The sequence below is a fragment of the Cardiocondyla obscurior genome, linkage group LG03 (assembly GCF_019399895.1).
Source record: "Cardiocondyla obscurior isolate alpha-2009 linkage group LG03, Cobs3.1, whole genome shotgun sequence".
In the NCBI taxonomy this organism is placed as follows: domain Eukaryota; kingdom Metazoa; phylum Arthropoda; class Insecta; order Hymenoptera; family Formicidae; genus Cardiocondyla; species Cardiocondyla obscurior.
The window spans coordinates 967,252-989,883 of NC_091866.1; the positions used below are offsets into that span (position 1 = coordinate 967,252).

A 22,632-nucleotide genomic window follows, 5' to 3' on the forward strand; every position below is an offset into this window, starting at 1 on the left:
TACATCGTTTTCCGATTTCTAGATACAAGTCGTCCAAAGAAAGACTCCGAGGTCGATGGACAGGACTATCATTTCATTTCTCGTGCTCAGTTTGAATCTGATATTCTCTGTCGGAAGTTCGTCGAGCACGGCGAGTACGAAAAAGCGTATTACGGTACATCGGTGGAGGCTATCAGGACAGTGGTTAATTCCGGAAAAATCTGTGTCTTAAACCTGCATCCCCAGAGTTTAAAGATTTTGCGAAATTCGGATCTGAAACCGTATGTTGTGTTTATTGCACCTCCGAGTCTCGAGAAACTAAGGCAGAAGAGAATCAAGAACAACGAGAGCTTTAAGGAAGAAGAGTTGAAGGATATAATCGAGAAGGCCCGTGAGATGGAGGATAAATATGGCCATTTGTTCGACATGCTTATCCTCAACAACGATACGGATCGGGCGTATAATCAGCTTCTCGCGGAAATCAATTCACTCGAGAGGGAACCTCAGTGGGTGCCTGCGTCCTGGGTTCAGTAACTTAAGCGGTCTTAATCGCCGCGCTTAAGACAAGCGTTTCTGTACTCAACGGTGAGAACGGTGATCGGAGGCCAGTATCGCGGTATCTGTTTGCAAGACAAATGCTTTCATGCATTTTTCCAAGTAAGACTTCATTCAAGCAAGTCTGAGAGAAATTGGGAAAACTGATTCTTCTACAGGTGCCTGTTACATAGTTTTATGTTTCTTACGCAAATCTTAAATCTTCCTGGTTACTGTATTGCAAATACTACTCGCCTGACAGAGTCTTCCGCGTGTGTTGTCGTACTTTGGTGCCATGAAAATAATGGAGAGTCATCGGAAGCGATCATTAAAAAGAGAAAAGAAAAAGAGAAATAGAAGAGAATAAATATTCTGAAATAAAAATTCTCACACCTCTACGACGGACTATTCCTCGACGTAGATTCTTGCGTTTGGTACAGAAGGAGGAAAAAAAATGAAAATTGGTGTTTATATATCACTGTGATGAAGGGAACGTTACGAGGCTTGGTTGCATCAACGATGTTTTGAATTTGAGTGAATATATAATCAAATCGCAGACGATAGTCAGCTGGGAAACTTAAATTTAAGTTACGCTTAAATTTCCAACAAAGTTGCTGCAGGTTAGCCTTTGGTATCCCGCAGTAAATCTCGACTGAATTGCATTCGTACGTCGAGTTTCGAGGTATTACGGTTATACTCTCATGACTGACAAGCGATTAACACTGTTATATAGCTGCGCGAGTATACAAAAAAAAAAAAAAAAAAATTATCTCGGTGCGCCAAAGCACATCTGCCGAGCGTTTTGTTCTTTCTACGAATTAGCCCGTTCTACGTGAGGAAGTGTACCTGACCTGATGTCTTCTAAAAGCGAAAAATTTCTAACGCAGATGACTCGTGAAAATTCTGTGCAATTTTCTATGATCTGTGCATTACGGCGTTTTGATAAATTTTGATAAGTGGCACCGAAGTTTTGATCCAGATTTTTTAATAAACTACCAATCACTGTAGCGCGTACAGACGAATTAACCTGTGTAATATACTTAAATTTATGTTACGTTATCGTAAATCAATCATGCATCACGCGACATGTATCAAATTTTTATGTACGATCATAGAGAGCCGCGAGGCTTTTCACGTGAATTTACGGTTAGAAATTTTTGGTAATTCTGCCGTTTTAACCGAGCGGAGGCTGTTGTTATAAAAAAAAAAAGTTTTTAAAACGACGATCCCACAAGCATAACGATACACCGTGCGTTCCTTTGGACATACGAGGAAACGTCTGCCGATCTCGATAAAGGCAGAACTCGCTAACGTTTTACCGCCCTAGACGATTTCGTGTTTGTTTAGAGTGCAGAAACTCGTGTTTCGAACCCGTAGACTCGTTAAACGCAATAGACTTAGGCTCGACTGTGGTTCGGTATGCAAGCTTTTGAAAATTTCGCATAAAAAAAAAAAAACGATTGTTTCTCCTGAGTGTTTTTTTACAGGGAACGATTACTACGCGACGCAATCGAATAGAGTAAAAGATGTCTATCTGTGTTATTGTATCGCTACGAAATAGAAATTGTTTTGAAATAGAAAAGAAAAAAAAATGTGTAGTAGAACGAGAGAGTGAAAGTGATAGAACGAAAGAGAGAGAAAGAGATCGTTGTGATTCGTTGTTGGGATTTATTCGGCAAATGTAAATGCGGTGTGCATTTTGCAGAAATATTCTTGCGTTTAGCGATATTGCATATCGAGTGGTGACATTTATAATTTTTCTTTCCTTCGATAATTCTACGAGCTCCGGTAAACCTCGGCAAAGATGTGTCGTCAGTTCGTATAGAGTGGGCTACTGTGTCGTGATTAGATCAACCGTAATGTTAGTCGATCCAGAGAGAAAAATGATAGATGCAGTAAATTCAATGTGAAAAAGTTGTAAAAGTGCTCGCGCGACGTAGAGAGATGTGTCTTCGGTGGAAAAAAAAAACAAAAAAAAAAAACAAAAAAAAACAAAAAATAAATAAATAAATCGTTATCTCCATTTTTAGCTATTAAAAAAAATCGATCTTCTAAGAGCCAATCGATGCATGACGGTTTAATATCGTGCCAAGTATCAGACCGCATGCGAACGGACGCAGGAAACTGAGATGTGCCAAATAATCCTGGATTATACTTCCAGAACCCAAGTTTTAAAATGCGCTCAAGAGGCACCTTAGAATTTGTCATTATATTAATTATGTAAATAATTGTGCACTTGTGTATAGAAAGAAAAAAGAAAGCAAGGGAAAGAGAGAGAGAGACAGAGAAAGAGAAAGGGAGAGAGGAACGAAAAACGAGGAGGATAGTTATTCAAATTCATCATTATTATTTTTTTAATTCTTATTACTCGAATTATTATTATCATCGTTATTGCATGTGTTGTTTTGTAATTATGGCTGACAGTTGTTCACGTATAATCTCCTGCGTAAGAAATTGACACGAATAAGAAGTTGTGTCCGCCAACCCGGATGCATATTTGTATTAAATCAATGAAACGAATCAAATTTTTCGACGGCGATTTCTCGTTTGACAAACCCGTGCTAATCGCATCGCAATTATGATCATTACACGCATGATTCTGATTACCGTCACGATTACGTACACGACAACGGTGAAAGTATGTACATTATTATTCTTATAATTATTGTTATTATTATTATTATTCATATGATTATTAAATATATTAATTCCACGTGTAAAATAAACGTACAATTTCAAAGAGAAGAAATATATGTATGAAGAAGAAATATATGCAAATGTATATACGTCGTATATACATGTTCACATGTATTGGTGAGAGTCTCAAGTTACCAAACCTCGAGTATATGTCCCGAAAGAGAGCCTCGGTTGTAGAAAATAATATATTGTTTTCATTGTTAACATTACCACCTCTATTCATGTTAAAATCTTTTTGTTCGTAAGAAAAAGAAAAAAAAAAAAAGATATTTGACCATCAATCACGAAGTATTGTCTCGTAATACTTCCGTACCAAGCCTAACAATCCTGTCTATTTTTTTTTTTTTTCTCTTTGTCAATTTAGTTTCATCCTTCTATAATTATTATAATTGCATTTTATTATAATTATGATCGCATTTACCAGTTGCAAATTTTTTTCTTAAGGAACAGCAGTGCCTTGATATAGACTTAACCTCGTCTGCGGACGCATTTTGCTCGTGAAACGTAACTTTGCCAATAAGGCTTACGATCGCGTAGCATCTACTTACAAAAGAGTGTCTTCGCGGCCTAGCAACAATTTTCTGTTACTGATACATTAATTACATACATCCCCGACGAACATTTCCGACCCATTTAACGAGTCCTATATATCGCATTTATTTTTAGGCCATCCCGAGCCACGTAAAATAAAAGTATCAGAGGGTTAATTATATGCCGATCAATATAAACCTAAAATTCGAGCAAATTAATGTTTTATGTTAAATGGTCATTAAAGAATGAGTTCCGATGGACGATTCCGTGGTCCGAGATTAACATCGCGATCCTCGGAATGCCGATTCTGCGATTGTAACCCCTCACCCTTTGGACGCCTGTGACCGTGGTACCACAGCTTCGGGAGGAGGTGCCGTCGATTCTACGGGCGGCCGCCGTCGCTGTCATCGCCGAGGGTGGTGGGTGGTGTGGTGTGCCGCGCGCATGTTTCTTCTCCGATGGAAATGGATCGATGCTGAAAATAGCTCGGTCCGCAGGAGAGTACGAGGTGAGTCGCCTTCGCTTTCGGCAGGGCCCTCGCGTCTCTCCCGCCGCCGACGCCGCTCAATTTGCACGAAACGGGTGAATAATAATCTAAGTCCTCACGTAAATTCGCCGGCCTCAACTTTCTGCTTGATCGAGCCTTCGTATCTGGCGCGGCCGCCGCCGCCGCCGCCGCCACCGTCGCCCGTCGCCGTCGCCGCCATCCTCGCACTTCACTTGTCTCTCCGAAGAACGCCGGCTGCGAGTCCACCGAGGAACTTAGCGCCGAGCCCCAAGTCGAGCGGGATGACGCGGAAAAAATGTGCGCCGTATCAACGTGGCTGATGAGGCTAAAATCGTGAGTATTGCACAATCCCGGCTTAGCAAGGCCGCCGCCGGAAGGCAGCCGAGGGTGCCACCCCCGGTGGACGGCGGGTGCTCTCGCGTATTCCCTCGGATTGATCGCCACTCCGGCCCGGCATCCCCCTTGTGATCCTAATCGCGCAGTGCCGTTGAAGGGCCGCAATTTATTTCCGAGTGAATTTACCGAACTGTTCGCGTCCCCTCCCCCCCCGCAACAAGCGACCGTAAACTCTCCTTGCTGCTCTCACGTCGTCGCCTCGACACCCGAAGTCGCTATCACGCGAATCGCTTTGCTCTCGACGTACGAAAATAGCACCCTCGCAATTAAGATAAGGCATAATTTTAAACCGGATTTGCATCACATTGCAGTTAATTCCGTCGCGATACTACGATTACCAGTCGTACGCTTTATTAGGCGGATATGATTCACGCATTTTACGGATATTGAACATGAGGAATACGAAAAAGAAAAAAAAAAAAAAAAAATTGGGCAGTCCCGTACTACACTTTTAATTAATTTTATCGTTTTCTGGTTCCGTGTTTAGCGCGATAAATTTAAGTTAGGCTCGTAATTAGGCTGGTTTAAAGGTGTCGACGATTACGAGCTCTTAAGGAATCTCTGAACGTCGAGACGGAATCTCGGGAAACGGAAATGTCACAGATGCCGCTTGATGATTCACCGTTCTCCTCGCGAACTTCATCTCGACGGTCCCTAAACGTGCAAAGTACGAAATAATCGGGTACCGGCGCTCCCTTCGAATACTCCTTTTGGCGCAGATAAAATTAGATGCGGCGCGTGTTCGCCGAGGCGTTCGTCGTCCCGATAAACGCGGCCGTCGTGGCAAAGGCCTGGCACACGGTGGACTGCAACGAGACTTAGGAAACCTGATCGATCACGGCGCAGAAGGGCCGTCTTCGGCAAGTTTTCGTTGCCCATCTCGCGCCGCAAGGACAGCTCGCTAACGACGACGATGATAGAGTATTGATTTCTATCGCCGCGTGTTGCGTATTAAATTGTACTTCCGAATTCGTCCCTCGTGAAAATATTTTCACTGCGCCGCGAAATGGAAAATCCCTGACCATCTGCATTGAAAGAAAAAGAAAAGATTATTTTTGATTGTCCGAAGGAAATTCGTGGACAAAAGACTGTAATAATTGCATTTTTGTTGTGTCGAGAAACGAGATATGTATGTAATCGTGACAATACATCTAGGTTTCTCTTATTCAGGAACCTCGTCGTGACAGACTTCCGGTAGAATGTGTAAGTGACAGGCACACACAACTGCGAGTAAAGCCCTCGAGAGATATCATTTCAGTTAATATACGCTGTCTTTAGTTAAAATGGTGCATATGTGACAGATATAATTGCCTATCGAATTCGAATCTTCGTTGACGGTGCGATTTAATTAAATATAACAAGTAAAACAGAGCTCAACGAATATTATTCGATAACGATATTAGATTACCTGTCCTATTTTTATTTAAAATTTCGCAGCAAACTTTTTTTCTTTACGTTGTAACCTGAAACGTTTGTCAAAATAATTTTGCATTCGATGCTTAATAAAAATATGTTTTAATCAATAATTATATCGGTGTTTGACGTTTAGAAAAATATTTTAAATAAACCGCGACTAATTTTTAAGCAGATTTATCGCGTATTTGAGCGGAACTGTGATTTTGACAGTTTCTGTCTATTTATAAAATTGTGGACGTGCCATTTTTTATTTGATTTCTCGTTCGCAGCCGCACTTCATAAAATAACTCTTTGGAAGCAAAAGTTAAAATTGCTCTTCGAAAAATTTAATGTAGTTTTTTTTAGCGCGGTTTACGCTCTTATAATTTCTTATTAAGCTTATAAAATCGTACATCATTAATCATTACAAAATACATATTTTACAATAATACCCGAAAGATACAAGTGCCAAATAATTACATTTCTAAATTAATTATATATATTTTATTAACATACATCTATTGAGTCATCATTGTGCTAATATTAGTGTACCTAATATTAAGAATCTAACGACATTTCAATTATTAAAGAATATATCCCGTGCTATTCTTACAAGTACCTTCTCGTGCCTTGTATCTAATTGTCAATGATCGATCCTTCTCATCGATTCGTCGAACGGTAACAGAATAATTACTATTTAAAAGAAAATAAGAGCAGATAGATATTTAAATTTTTAATTGACAAAGAGATAATATAGTCCAAATGTATCAAATATTCATGGATATGCATAATTTATTTCCCTTCGGTCACGAAGATTAATCGAAGGAAGCGCTGACATAAGCCAGCCCATTAATTCAGAATTATATATCGCATTACAGGATTGCGTAGCTGAAGACAAACGTTAGATCAATTTGTATTTAATTCTGATACGTTAACCACGCAATTAAATGTATTCGTGCACGTCGTCGCATAAGGAATTCCACTTCGTCGTCAAGATCGCCGGCTCGTTCGCTTCTTTCGCGTATTGATTATAATTTCGTGACACACATATACGCGGACTTTTCTCATCGCAAAACAAGTATGCATTGCCACGACGCGAATCAGGGTTGCTCGGCGACCCGTGACGAAAATGTAACTACGCCGAGAGATCTCTGCGTGTAAAAGAGCAGTCTACGATCACGCGGAGCGATGAGCATCGCGTGGATCACGTACGAAAGACGCAAGTGTCACAATTAAGAGCTTATGATCGCGAGAAAATTTCACCTTATCCGTCATCCCCTTTAGTCTATACTTCTTTCATCGAGAAACGCGTTTCAACTCGTTTTTTTTTTTTTTTTTTTCTCGATTCTCGGTGCTCGAGAACGATAAAAAATATAGAAAAAAAAACTACGGGCACTGTATTTATCGTTTTATTGATGATCCGTCGTGTGTTGCGCGCTGGTGTATTAATTAAATTCTATTCTATCAACACGCACGCACAAGTTCGGCGCACGCTCGATTAAAATGTAAATGCACACGTGTTGGAAGATCGTAAGCTTATTAGAGCCGTCAGCGTGTGTGACTTACATTCAACCAACGTGCATTCCTCGTGTACGATTCGGCAGAAAGTGATAAGTCGGACAAATGCCTGTAAATGATTCCAACATTTGTACAGTGCGTGCATTTTTATTAAATTCGTTGCAAATTATCGAACGTGTATTGAAACGCGACGAAAATTTCTCGTTGAAATTCCGAAAACGTAACAAACTACGTTTCTCTCGGAGAATCTAATCCACCGGCTTTCTACGTCGAACTTTAACTGTCTCCGACGACTTTGACGAGTTTGGCAGCGTATTTTACAAGGAAGTTAGACGTCTCTGAAAGACATTCTTGCTCTATGCTGCCCGATCGCTATTTTCGCTTATCGAATAACTGAAGAACGACGGGAAAAATACATTCGGTTACTGCACTGCTATCGATCGGCCTCTTTTGGCGATGATCCCGCATCGTCGCTTTGTATTCCAAGACGTAGATTCTTGTCGAATAACTTAATAATTTTTTGAAGACGTTTCAGATTTCGAATTTTACTTGGGTTACTCTAAATAGAATTTTATGTATATTTATTTATACCTCGGCTTTCTAAATAGAATTTTTATAAAACTCTATTTATACGTTTAAAATTATTTGCAAAATTCTACAATGCTTTCGCAGAGTAATTTGAATTTTTATTTGCAGGAGCCTCTCCGGTACCACAGTAGGTCTTAGAGGATGCACAAGTTAGCCAAGGGCCTGAAGAAGAAGAAAAAGCCGAAGAAGGGTAAGAAGGGAGCAGAGGAGGAGGAGTTCGATCCAGAGGAGCTCGAGCGTTATCGGCGCGAGCGGGCGGAGGCCCAACAGAAAGCCGAGGAGGCCGGCGAATCGGCCAAAGGTACCGGATCCGACGAGTGGAAAAAATTTCAGGCTTTGACTGCTGGCGTTGATTCGGTCTTGAGAAAGACTCAGGATGACCTCGATCGGATAAAGTCCACCTCGTTCTTCCAGCGTAAGGCGCCGTTGGAAGAAAAGAAGCCGGAAGAGGCGGCAAAGCAAGAGGACTCCAAGTCTTCAAAAAGGTGGGTCGGTTTCGACAGCGAGGGCAATCCAATCGAGGCCGCACCATCTGCGGTTGACGGAGAAGAAAAAAAGGAAGAGAGACCGTTGGTCAACGAAGACGGTTTCGTGGACGTGCCGGAGGACGAGGATGAACCAGAGGACTCCGCCGACGAGGACATCTTCGACACTACTTACGTCGACGTTCTCCAGAACATCGATGTACAATTAGCTTACATACCGGACAGCCCGACTGAGGCGGAAACTGGGGACGACCCTTTCGACACTACCAACGCCGACAAGGTCCTCCGCACTGTCGACAAAAAAGGTAACAAGCTCGTCAGCTTAGGCAATGCCGTTGAGGTACTATCGGGAAGGATCGACTACGTGAGCTCATGCAAGATTACCAAAGGAAGACGACCTAGACTTCAACAAGATCTGTTATTAGACGACTTCGACGAGGCGGAGCAGCCGGCAATAGAAGCCGTCGCGGCGGAACCGGTACCGGTAGAAAAGACATTGTTAGATGACGACAGTGATCTTCCCGACATCCCCGTTGATTTAACGAAGCTACCGCCTGTCTTACCCAGGCCAGTCACCCCGGTTACTCCTCTTCAGGAGGACGCAACGGTAATCGAAAAGACATCAAACGGCCCGATAGATATTTCTGAATTCGAAGTTCTGAAAGAGAAAACTGTGTTAGAAGAAATTCCCGACTTAGATGAGACTGAATTTGATTTAACTTCGCCAAATGAATCGACTCGCCTCGAGGAGGCCGACGATCCATTCGCCGCAAAAGAACCTGAGACAGCTGATTTTCAGACAGAGATAATCGAGGCGAGCTTCGAGGCAGCTACTTTTGTCGACGAGGAAGATCCGTTCGATACCACATTCGCGGCTAATATACTTCCGGGGAAAACAGAGCTGAAATTTATCGAGAAGGAGCTTGAAGAATTACCCGTCTCAGAGGTATCAATCTCACTGACCGATCCCGCTGGCCTTAATAGAGATTATGAAACCGGTCTGCTGAAATTCGACGATAAGAAACACAATCATGACAGTTCGCTATTATCCAAGAAAGATCTGCTAGGCGGCTCAACCACCGATCTCAGCCAGTTGGCGGACGAACCAATCGCCCCCATTGAAGAAATCACGTACGTCGATCCCTTCGATACGTCCGCAGTGAAAGAGCTTCCACCCGGTAAAACAGAACTTAAGGTCTTAGAAAAAGAACTGCTCGGAGAGCAGCCTAATAATTACATTGAAGACGATGACGATTTTGATCCGAGAAAAGAAGAGGCAACGGTAAAGCAGCCACCTATAAAAGCTCCGCCACCTCGGCCATCTGCGCCCATCAAATCCACACCGGTCAAGCCCGTGTTCGACGTTAACTTTGAAGAAGACGAAACAGTCGAAGCAACGCCGGTAAATCTTGAGAGAAAAACTTCTCGACCGGAAGTTCTCGAGCTAGCTCCGACTAAGGCCGTCGCATTTGAATTGCCAACACCGTCGAAGAGACCTGACTTGCTCGCAACCACTGAAGAAGAAAAAACTCTACCTTCTAAGCCACTAACACCTTACTACTCTCAGAAGTCTTTAGAAGAATCATTGCCGATTGAAAACGAGGAAATAGACATCGATCCTTTCGACACTAGTTTTGTAAATAACGTCGCGCCAGGCAAGACAGAGCTCAAGCTTATCGAATCAGAATTACTGACGCAGGAATCTAAGCTACCTCACAGTTTGAGCGATCACGATTTCGATCCGAGGTCCGCCGCCGAATCAGTCAGAAGACAGAGCGATTTTACAGCCTCGGTTGCACCGAGCAATATAAAGCTTGTGCAGCTACAGCAGTCTTTGATTCAAAAAGTCGAGGAAGAAGTAATCGTAAAACAGGAGCCTCACAGACAAGAAAGTTTATTAGACGCGGAAGTCGAAGTTGACGCGAAACCTCTGACACCGAGGGTCGAGAGCAAGCCTATCGCAGAAGAGGAGGAGATCTCTTATACGGATCCATTCGACACTTCTATCGCGACGAATATTTTACCCGGGAAAGCAGAGCTCAAGATATTAGAAAGCGAGTTGCAGCAGATACCTGAGCAGCCACCGCCGCGTCCCGTCAATCTACCCAGCGTTGTGCCGATTGTTCCGTTGACAATCCCGGAAATTGATGACTTCGATCCTAGAGCGGACGAAGTGAAGGAGTCGAAAGACTTCCTGTCTTTGGACGGACAGGATCCTGGCGACAAAGTACTGACGCCGTTACAAAATAAGGACCTCACCTTGGACGACGACGTGGATCCTTTCGACACTAGCTTCGCTACTATCGAGCCTGGACGCACCGAATTAAAACTGCTCGAATCCGAACTGATGAAATAATACTGTTAATATACAGCTCCGTTTCCTCGGAATCTTTAAAATAATCGTTTAACTATCTGATTGTTGAGCTGTTTAAATAAATGTGCACTTGACTATCTCTTTAAAAACTACGCAAAGAGTTATTAAAATCTACTTGTTGCATATGTCATTAATAATCTTTGTACATTACAATCGAATGGAGAATTTTTAAAAGTTATTTCGTCAGATGACGAATTAAAATTGTACCAAGGAATATCTGCCTAACTTGTAGAAAATTGGCGAAAGAAAAACAAGCAAAAATAGAACTAAAATTAAAAATTAATCTATTCTATTCTGATATAAAAATACAAAAATTTACGAAATTTCGCTCAAGCTTTAACAATTGTTAGTTGATTCTTTACCAGAAGACTTTTAGTCAATTCAATCATGGATTCCAAAGGCGGAAATCCATTTTTAATGGACGATTACGCGGCAGAACCGGGAGGCAGCTTGCCCCCGCAGGCTTCTAATCCTTTCCTTCAGGATTTCGCGGACGCGGCGAGTTCCAGCGCGGGTGAGAATCCATTCTTAAATTTTGGCGGCGATCAGACATACCAACCGCCAGTGTCCGTCGAGTCCACCAATCCGTTCGCTTCTTTCGGCATTGAAAGTACCGCGCCGGACGCCGAATTCGGGGCGACTAGCGACAGTAATACGCCAGCAACCAACGTCTTCACTAGCCAACCATCTGATATATTTGTCATGTCCGATAACGCGAACGTGGATCTATTTGGTACGATGACGACGACAACAGCAGCCGAGCAACAACCGGCGCCGATAGTCAGTCCGCCGCAACAACCACCGGCGTCGACGCCTCCGTCGAGGAACGGAAAGCCGCCGCCGTCGAGACCGCCTCCGCCGAGGCCACAGCCACCACCGATACCGCACCCCCCAGTGCAACCGCCCGCCAAGAACACGAAGGACTTAATACTGTCGGTTACGGGAGCAATGGACGCTACTTCGAACCATCTCCTAGACCGATTACAAGCGACCAGAACGCCTAGCCCTACGTTGATACATTCTCCGTCACCCACTCCAGAGCACAGTTACGCCGATCTTCTCGACGTCGACAGCAACGTGCCGGATCTGATACCAGACGACAAGCTCGTCGAGCCGCCGAAAAATCAAGACATCATGGATCTCTTCGACGCGCCCAATACCGACGTTACTTCGAGCGGTATCTTCTCCACGTCCATGACCACCATGAGTACTACCAGTCTCGTCACCGGAGTCCCGACGACTACCACTACTAAGGAGAATCCTTTCGCAAGCATGAGCGAGGAGGCAGCAGTCCCACAGCCTGCTTTCGAAATGGAATATCCGGAAAGTGTCATTAGTACGGAGAAACGATCTTCGATAACCGCGGCGACTCCTTTTACAATTGAGACAGACGCCGGAAAATCCGGTACCGTTTTGGATCTTGGAGAGCCTGCGCCCGTGGTTTCACCCGTGTCGACAGCAGCCGCCGAATTGTTTCAAGGTAGGCTTAATAAAAAATATCTTAGAAAAGATTTTTTTCTATTATTCGTACATAAAAATTAGCTTGCATATTGTAACTTTATTTTATTGCATAGGGACAGAACAAATTTCTACCGGAGCGGACGCGAACTTTTTCTCCATGACCGAGACAACTACGGCAACGCCCTTCGGCGTAGTAAAAACCACGTCCACACCTTTTGCTGCTGCGGCTCAACCTTTATTTGCCACGTCGGAAATCACGCAACCCGCCTTTGCCTCAGATTTACTGGGCGATTTTGGAGAAACGGCTAAGGAACTCGACCAGGGTCTGATTGCCACCAGTCCAACTCCTGGAACGGAGTTTCCTGGGAATGAGGTTTACCGGCCCGAAGAAGAGCTGGATAACTTCGCGGCTACGACAAAAGCGATTGAAGATACTGGTGATTCATTCGATGCCTTCGCGTCAAAATTTGATAGAGCCGCTGAGCCGGAAACTAACGGCGGCGATCCCTTCCTAGACGCTTTCGGCGGACCGATCGCTATGGACACTTCTAGTGACGGTAGCTAAACGAATGTGGCTTGCAACGTAATGTCTGTACTTAACTGTTTATTAAAATAATAATTTTTTTTTTTTTAGTTTGGGGAGATTCATCAGTAGCCGGTTCGGAAACGGCAATGACTGGCTTTGGCGAATCTGACGCATTCGATTCTTTTCTAAGTATGACGGCTCCACCGACAGACGCAAAAGTGAAACGATCCGAATCTGCGGAATCGGATGAAGGACCCGATTTCAGTGTATTTATCAAGTAAGTCAAGAAAATAATTTATTAACTTTTATTAAATATAAAATTATTGAAATTAAACGCCTTTTAAATATTAAACGCAAAATATTACAGATATTGCAATATTAATTTTTTTTTTTTTTAGACCAAAAGAAGGAGACCAGACAGTATTGGCAGAAGGCGGAGCGGTACCTACATTGGCACCACCACCGAAAAGCCCGCAAATTGCCGCGTACACAGATTCCTCGCCACGTTTCAATCCTTTCGATAAATCTGGAATCGCGCAAGATGCCGTGGTATCTGAAACCGCACAGACGGCCGAAATGGCCAGGACAGACTCACAGGTATTTCCAATCGTATAAAATAGTTTATACAATTTTATATCGCAGTTAACAATTTTCTAAGTGCAATACATCGCATTTTTTAGAATTCGATCCTATATTTTTACTTATAATAATTGTGTAGGAAACCCCACCGACTCCTTTGTTCGACGAAGACGTTAGCCAACCGCTCGAAGACTTCCCGAGAATAACTTACACTGGTGACGGTTGGGAGATGCAATTGCGACAACCAAACAAGAAGAAAATCACGGGACAACGTTTTTGGAAAAAGATTTTTGTCAAGCTGGTTTACCAGGGCGACAATCCGGTCCTTCAGTTGTTCAACAACAAAGACGACAAAGATCCATTTCAAGAATTACCTTTACTCGCTTGCTACTCGGTGTCAGATATCGGCGCCCAACAATTTGATCAATATGGAAAAATCTTTACCGTAAAACTGCAATATATTTTCTACAAGGAGAGGCCTGGCGTGCGACCTGGCCAAGTTACGAAAGCCGAAAGGCTCACAAACAAGCTCAGTCAGTTTGCAGCGTATGCCATTCAAGGAGATTATCAAGGTGTCAAAGAATTCGGAAGTGATTTAAAGAAATTGGGTCTTCCTGTCGAACACGCACCTCAGGTAAATTATTTTACTTATATTTAATTGTACATTTATTGTGCAAAATTTTTTTTTTTTTTTTTTTGTCAATGAGTGTATTTTCATTTAATTACATTAGTCATATATAATGGATATTGCTTGTTGCGATTAACATATCGGTATACAGGCTATTTTCACTAATTACATAATAATAACAAGCTTAATATAATATTAAGGCACAATTTATATTAATTAATGCTCTTTTAATACAAATATTCAAATATTAATTGAATATTTAAATTATTTTAATAAAAATAATTATTATTTTTTATTTTTTATTGCTTACAGATCTCTCAGTTATTCAAACTTGGTTCTCAATGCTACGAGGACATGAAACAATTTTCCTGCGCGATCGAGGAAGCTCTCTTCAGGTTACCAGCTCACCGTGATCGAGCTTTAACTTACAAAATGGAAGAGGTTCAAGTAACAGTCGTAGACGAACTGTATGTCGAGCAGAACGCGGAGGGTCACGTAGACAAGCAGATCGCCCGCGTTCGTCTTTTCTTCCTGGGTTTCCTTTCCGGTACATATTTTAATAATTACGAATACACAGTATTATATTCGTTGTTCAAATAATAAAAAATAAATTGCAGGCTTGCAATTTACATTTTTTTTATTAAATAAATTATATTCATTGTTTAGGTATGCCCGACATAGAATTAGGAATAAACGACATGTGGCGGCAAGGTAAAGAAGTCGTTGGCAGACACGACATCATTCCCGTCGTAACGGAAGAATGGATTCGCCTGGAGAACGTTGAGTTTCACTCTTGCGTTCAGCAAGACGAGTATGAAAAGTCACGGATAATAAAGTATGTATTATTACAGTGTATACGATAAACGCGATTTTCCTCGAATGAACGCTAACTCTGATAATATTTTATTTAAGCATGCTAATATAATTAAATTTCTTTATGCCGAATATTGGTATTTCAAGAAACTGCAACTTGACTCTTTTGATTAACAAATACGCACGTTTTAACTGTGAAGCAAAATTATTTTTTAACTAATACTTTACTAACATGTATTTCTCAAGGTTCAAACCACCCGATGCATGCTACATTGAATTGATGCGGTTTCGCGTAAGACCGCCTAAAAATAGAGAACTACCGCTTCAGTTAAAAGCTGTTATGTGCGTTACTGGGAACAAGGTAAATCTGTCTTTTTTTTCTCTTTTTTTTTATTTGAACTTTTTGACTAATATTTAAAACCATCGCCATAAACGTTTATAATTATTCTGCTTTATTTAATTATTTATGGCGCGTTTATTAGGTGGAGTTGAGGGCTGATATTCTTGTGCCTGGTTTCGCATCTCGCAAATTGGGTCAGATACCATGCGAGGACGTGATGGTTCGTTTTCCTATACCTGAGTGCTGGATTTACCTCTTCAGGGTCGAGAAACATTTCAGATACGGCTCGGTGAAATCAGCGCACAGAAGAACAGGGAAGATTAAGGGTATCGAAAGATTTTTGGGCGCCGTCGACACGTTAGAACCGCAGCTGATGGAAGTAACTTCCGGCCAAGCAAAATACGAACACCAGCATCGATCTATTGTATGGAGAATGCCCAGGTTGCCAAAAGAAGGGCAAGGTTTGTTACATTTTTTTTTTTTAGTAAACGTCGATTAATTTTCGACTTTATATATTCATTTCTTAGTTAAAATAAAACATTTTTTTTAAACGGAAGAAATAAGACTCAAAAAATCAAAGTAATACATTTGAATATCACGCGGCTTAAATATATCGCCTATTTAAATCATTAGAACGGCTCTGCTGGCTCTCGTCCAAATTTCGGTCATTCGCGGTTATTTCCAGGCGCATACACCACACATCAGCTGGTTTGCCGTATGGCTCTCACATCTTACGACCAGATTCCCGACAATCTCTCGGAATACTGTTACGTCGAGTTCACGATGCCGGCGACGCAGGTGTCGCATACGACCGCACGAAGCGTCAGTCTCCAGAACAGTGACAGTGATGCGCCCCCGGAAAAGTATGTCCGAAATTTGTCACGTCACGAATACAGGTGAGTTCGAAGCACTTACTCTCATTTAAAAAAATTTATTGCGCGAAGAACTGTCTTCAAGTACGACCAAGTTGCTATTAAAATTAATAAAATTAATGGTACTTATAAGAAAATGATTCGTTTATAATTATTTTACTCTTGCTTATTAATAATTTGCTGATATTAATAAGTGCGTTGTCAAACACTTAGGGTGGGCATTGAGCATACGCAGGGTGAGGGACCGGGTGCATACGTCTCGGCGACGATATCGAAAAAGATCCCCGAGACTACGCCAGAAGTTCAAGAGACGCCCGAAGCGCCGGCCGAGTCCGACTCCGATTCCTCGGAGTAACGTGAATATAATCTGTCGTCAAGACGACGTCAATCGATCAGTTCCGCGTTGTAATAATTAGTACGTTATCAGAAGAGTAGGAGAGAGAGCTAAAAGAAGAACGCGTTACGTAAGCCGATCGGTGGAGAGAGCTACCTATGGCTGATACACTAGTCATTTAAGTGGTGAATATAGGTACTATATCGTGTATGTGTTACTAGTCTGTATAGAAAAAAAAAAAACCAATTCGCGAGAATGGCAGCGGAATGTTTCATAAATTTGCCGACAATTATAACAAATTGCAAATAATTTTCCTATTGATTCAATTAATGAAACCGATCGCTGCTAAAAAAAAAAATATATTAAAACAAAAAAAAAAAAAAATAGGACCATATAAACGAAGACTTAAAAAATACACTTTCGATTTATAAGACAATATTATCTGTGTTGAGCGAATAAAATATGCCACGCAAATAATTTCCTGATATTTACAGAACGAGAGCTACGAATAAAGGAATTATTCCCTCCTGATTATCAGTAAATTCGCATGCACTTGAAATTTAAGTTTCCAACTCTCGAGTCAGTTTGCAAAATTGTCTGACAGGTGAATAATTTACGAAACATCTCGCCCGCATTCACGCACAATATAGCAATTAATGACAAATAAACTATTAAAGGCAAAAATAATTTGAAATATGGAAGGACAATACCGCTTTTTCGTTTCATTTAGCTTATTAAGTCGTAGAGTACTCGCGATGAAAAGCTTTGCGTTCGCGAAATGCGTTTGGAAGGTTTGTCGACATTCACATTAGGAAATTATTATATCGAAATTGTCGAGATAAATAATCACGCGTTATAAACATTTACGTTTTTTAAACAGACGGTTTAGTTGGTATCAATCAAGATAATTTACACGAAGATCATTTTCTGATTTATATCACTTGTATATTATCTAAAAATGTTTTATTTAAATATTTTAAATCTGTTAATTGCACTTAAAAAACTATAATAAATTTAACATCGAATTTTTATAAATGATTAAAACAGAAAACCATCCAGGGAAAAAAATATATTGCGTAAGTCATGTCGCCACGATCAGAGCGCAATGAACTGTTAGAAATCATTATTTTATAGACGCCAGCATATCCCATTGTTTGAGCTTATAGATGATCTATGCATACCGTTATCTAGTCGCTAGTGGTTGTAAATTAAGTTATAAATTAATTATTGCAAAGTAAGCAATTATAAGAGTTTGCAAAATGGGGCGCGAATGATAATAAAATATAAAAAATTTTAGGACAATGGTGTTTGCTGCATGTGTGTAATATCAATTAGGCGTGAATGCGATGAAGTTTTGCGAGAATTAGTTCTCAACAATAATGCTGGTGTAAGCATTAGCAGAAATAATGATCTAATAATAAGTGCTTGTAGTGTAGCCCGCAGTGAGATTTTAGACGTAAGATTTACGTTCGTTATCTTTTTATTTTAATACTTTCTAGTCGGTGCGTATCACCACTGACTTGCAGACAAGCAGCACGACCAAAAATTAGAGTTAAGGCTGTATTAATGACGTAATTATGCGAGATTAACATATGCATGAATATAGAAAAATCTCCATTAATTACATACAGTCCAAAATATATAATCTCATCTAGCGTATTTAGAATAAGGTATTTAAACAATTAGACACGTAAGTTTCAGTTATGTTTTCAAGCTTTCGTTGACGCGTTTTCGACCTGCAAAAAGGTTCTGAAGAGTTCAGTCTAGTCCCTAGCTATTAAGACAAACGTATGACACGGACGAGTCCATCGTCGATCATACATTAGTTTATAAGATCTAAAATTAAGAGTCTAATTTAGCGTAACTTCGACAGCGAATATTGACAAAGGCGGCCAACTACATAGATAAAGTTGATTGTTAATTGCTGCTCTGATCTTTGACGACGTAAACCTGTTATAAAATAGATAATAAAAATCTCTCAAAGTACCGCAATTGTATTCTGCGGAAATTAAAATGTCAGAAAGAACAATTTGCTATTAAAAAAAAAAAGTGTACAAATTAATAATAGCAACATGTTTTACTAAACGTTTTGCTTTGTTTTATATTACAACTTTAAAATTAAATTGTACTTCTAACTACGTTTGCAAACTGTTAAATTATACAAATTAAAATTTCTTTACATTGCAGACACTTTCGAATGTAAAAATAATCTAATTGTGTTTTATCGCCATGAAAAAATTTTAAGACAATATGCGTAATATATTCGCGAATTTACAAATTGCGTTTCCGCGTTTTTTAAATAGCGCAAAGCTTTTCGAGCTACAGTGTCGAAATTTGTTTGCGTTTGGTATCTCTAAAACGGATTTTGGGCAAGTCCTTCTTGAGGGAAGCTTGCGCCAAGACGTGACGTTTCCAGCTCGTGATCTCAAAAATATGCGTAATCCTATCGTCGTGTGATCCAAGAACGGCGTTCGTGTATTTAGGCAAGGGAGAAAAAAAAAGAAGCAGAGCCATAAATACACTTAAACATTGCATGTATAGAACTTTAGGAAGGGATAAGTAGTTAATGAGAGTAAGTGCGTGGTTCAGCGTATTTGCGATGACTATATAAGAGAGAATGCGGAGAGAGAGGAAATTAGACGCGATGCGAATTGGAGTCAAACATTTAACGAAAGAAAGGATTGACACCTTGTCACGTGTTTACTACGATCCTTGCTCGCGTCTGTTTTTTTAACAGCTTTTGCATCTCAAGAAGAAGAAAGGCTGTGAAAAAAGCGAACGCGTGGCTATGAAAAATGTTATAAAAATTGTTTCTATAAGTATTACACTTTATAAACGACTCATTGTATAACACAACTTGTTATTTTCATTTACAATATTTTAATACAATCACACGCGCGGTGTGTTACAAGCCTTGAAAGCTCATTATAACGATACGATATACATATAATTCACGTGTTTCGTGAAATGTGATGGTACTCCCTATTTCTGTAAAAAGTATAGCTTTGATGTTAGCATGTATGCAGCGAAATTGAAATAGGTGGGGAGATTATTGTCATGATCTCTACTGCAATATACATATAAATGTGTCCTGTGCGTATATTGATCGAATCCTTGGAAAGAAGAAAATTATTTATCTATTACTCCATCTCTTGAGAAAAGAAAAGCATAATTTTTCTTCGTATAAATTAAGTAGAAATTGTAGGTACAAAAAAAAAATATATATATATATATACATATAGTTCTCTAAACCCTGTTGATTCGATTTGGCGTAAGAAATAAATTGTAAAGGAAGTAATAAGCCGTAGAATAATATAATCGTTATCCCTATCGTATCGAGAAATGTTCTGTACAGGTGAAAGAAAGTCTGTAAAGATGAAATTTTAGTCGTGCTTTTTGTGAGATTGACATGTAACATTTAGAACAAAAAAATAATATTAATAAAGGCAGAATATCACGAGGAAGAGTGTGTGGCACATGTGAAAGAGCAGTGTGTGTTTCCTTGAGAGTTGCTTCTACGCACGTGGTCGCCCTTAAATGAAGTCATTGGAAAACACGTCGTTGCAGTTTGCGCTTTTTATCGTGCGACTGTATTTTGCTACGACAATGATTAAAGCTTCGAAAATACAAGTCACGCTGTACTAGTTTCAAGTAAAACAAATTAAAATTTTTGATGCTTAGTAAAAAAAAAAAAGAACAAAAAGAAAAAAATTAATGTGACTGATATGAAATAATGACAGTCACAGAAAATACTTTTGAAAACGAGATGTTTTAATACTTCTGATTTAAACTTTCTCACCAATAGATAAGTACAACTCACTTGTATTTTCAGCTTCATAGTTCTTTCTCCAAAAAGCTCGGCGCTTACATGTTTAAAATACTAAGTAATTTTGTATCAAAGTGTCTAGTTTTGCCAAATCGCTTTTAAGTAAGTGTCTTTAGTTAAAGCACATTGTTACAAGGACTCCGCCAGGAATTCTGTAAAGCTATAAGTGTAAGGCTCAAAGTTGATAAAAGATGTAGTGGAGCAGAAATATTAAAATAAGTAAATATATGTACATTTGCGCGCGTTATTGATTCAATATTAATGTCGTGATTACGCGTTACTTGCGAACGTTATACATTAAATGATGTCATTTAAGGGCTGATCAGCATCAGGGCTAGTCAATGCAACGGCAGAACGTTGAAACGAATGTGTATCACTTTCGTCGTGGCAGATAGTAAAATGTATAACAAACATGATCGAATAAATAACTTATGTTACATATCGTAATCCAGAGCTTTTTATAGATTTACAGCACGCGTGTCTCTCCGGAGCAGCGCATATACGTAATTTGCGGCAAGAAATGATACAACTGCACTCGCTAGATACCATCGTGCATTTTGACCAATTTAATGTATACTGGGAAACATTCCTCTTATGTTAGATTTGATACGTAAATGTACCGCGAGAATTCTATCTTTCTCGCGGGAGCTTTGAGGTAATTAAAGGATGCATTGCGGTAAACACTGAAAGAGTACATGTATGTATAAGTGAACGCAATATGAAAGTATAAGCCAATGTTTCTTCAATTTAACTTAAACGAACAATCATGAATTTTCAGAAAAAAAAAAAAAAAAATAATTCGCCGAGCGTTCACTCTGAGAATCTGGATTTGGGGCTACGTAATTAATCATTGACATTAGATCGACGGCATAAAAACGACCGAGAGAATGCGTGGTTTCTGGTGTATTGTTTTTAACAAGGAAATGTGCAAGGGAGAAAATACCATCGTCGAAAAAAAATTTAATTTTGTTTTAAAGTAAATTGATACGTCACGTTATAATTCTTGTAAATTTTATATTTTAAGTAACGGGCATTCCGTGCATAATTTTGATGTTTATAAAAAAAACTAATTACTTTCATAAGCTACATAATATTCATAGTGGTGCTGATGTAATACATGTAATTGTTATACGTACACACACCTTCGCATTGGGCTCATGAGTCGGTAAATTAACGCTGATTAACAAGTGGATTGTATAACATAGAGAGCGCAAACGAAGGCTCTTCTTTCCGGTATAATCTCGGTTTGTTTTAATAAGATGGTATTCCCATTAAAAACGTAAAGAGCGGCACCCAAAATAATGTATGATGCGTCTAATAATATAATAATACTTTTCTGCGAGCAAAAAAAAAAAAGGAGTACTGAATTTCTCTAATCTTTCTATAACTATCTTATAAAAAAAAGAGATATATATATTATATAAATGTGCAATGATATCATGTACCTCATTACTTTATGCGTGTACTTATTACTTCAATTGTAATTTAATGCTAATCCAATACTGTAACTATGTAATGTATACACGTACTAGCAAGAATTATCTTAAGAAATTCTTAGTGTATAATAATTTACAAGTGTGAGAAAGAAAATCAGAAAGGAGGAGAGAAAGAGAGAGAGAGAATGCACGCACTTTTTGAAAAAGACGAAGTACATGTAGCATTGTTAGCAAATGGTATTAACGATAAATTTTATGTATCGATAAATATGTTATCGTTTAAGAGATGAAAAGTAAGTTAATTACGCGTTACATCACAATTATATTTTCCAAGTAACGTTCTCGACGCAGTTGCGTAGCAGCCTTTCGACGCAGATGAGTTGCCTATTTTAGTTTATATTAGGAAGCAAGTAGATAACGCGAGAGGTTCGAAGCTGCTCGATTCTCAGTCAATGATTTTTAAGAAGACGACTAATGACTCGAGAAAACGATGTGGTTGTTACAAATTATGATGATATAAAAAAGAAAATGTAATAAAAGAATCGTGGCAATATTTTACGTCGTCGTCGATACTTGCACACATACGTTATATAGCGATCAGGAATAAAACACCGGAAGTATTTAACAGACAATCTCCATGCCAACGCTAATTGCTCGCTTTCCCCGCGCGCTGATCACATGCATGAACATCGCCCCGGGAACATAACGTCTAAATTTCTAGTATAGAGCACAATCCTTTTTTTTTATTCCTGGCCTTTTCTACGTCTAAATTACAGTCGGCGAACGCACGCCGTGCGTGCTCGACGATGCGA

The 22,632-nt window shown here is 39.9% G+C and overlaps 2 protein-coding genes across 12 annotated transcripts in view; both read left to right on the forward strand.

The window, feature by feature from the left end:
* LOC139101204 (protein PALS1) overlaps positions 1-3,324 on the forward strand; it is a 59,744-nt gene extending 56,420 nt beyond the window's left edge. For all 11 annotated transcript variants that reach the window (XM_070654182.1, XM_070654189.1, XM_070654188.1 and 8 more), the window contains one exon: positions 23-3,324. In XM_070654182.1, the coding sequence (XP_070510283.1) occupies positions 23-513 (491 nt within the window). In that variant the 3' untranslated portion in view covers positions 514-3,324. The remainder of the gene's footprint in view (positions 1-22) is intronic.
* A 917-nt stretch (positions 3,325-4,241) lies between these two features.
* On the forward strand, positions 4,242-22,373 carry LOC139113786 (protein stoned-B). The gene is made up of 13 exons (XM_070675191.1): positions 4,242-4,582; positions 8,255-10,984; positions 11,363-12,485; positions 12,580-13,023; positions 13,101-13,269; positions 13,391-13,589; positions 13,711-14,205; positions 14,512-14,746; positions 14,866-15,034; positions 15,259-15,373; positions 15,495-15,813; positions 16,038-16,248; positions 16,438-22,373. The coding sequence occupies exons 2-13, from the start codon at positions 8,288-8,290 to the stop codon at positions 16,577-16,579; spliced, it is 6,318 nt and encodes a 2,105-aa protein (XP_070531292.1). The 5' UTR covers positions 4,242-4,582; positions 8,255-8,287; the 3' UTR covers positions 16,580-22,373.
* The last annotated feature ends 259 nt before the right edge of the window (positions 22,374-22,632 follow it).

Bases quoted from the DNA above. Each gene is read 5' to 3' on its own strand.
- LOC139113786 (XM_070675191.1), top strand. From the start codon at position 8,288: ATGCACAAGTTAGCCAAGGGCCTGAAGAAGAAGAAAAAGCCGAAGAAG. The intron at 13,270-13,390 runs GTAAGTCAAGAA...TTTTTTTTTTAG, and splicing joins GATTTCAGTGTATTTATCAA to ACCAAAAGAAGGAGACCAGA. The intron at 14,206-14,511 runs GTAAATTATTTT...TATTGCTTACAG, and splicing joins CTGTCGAACACGCACCTCAG to ATCTCTCAGTTATTCAAACT.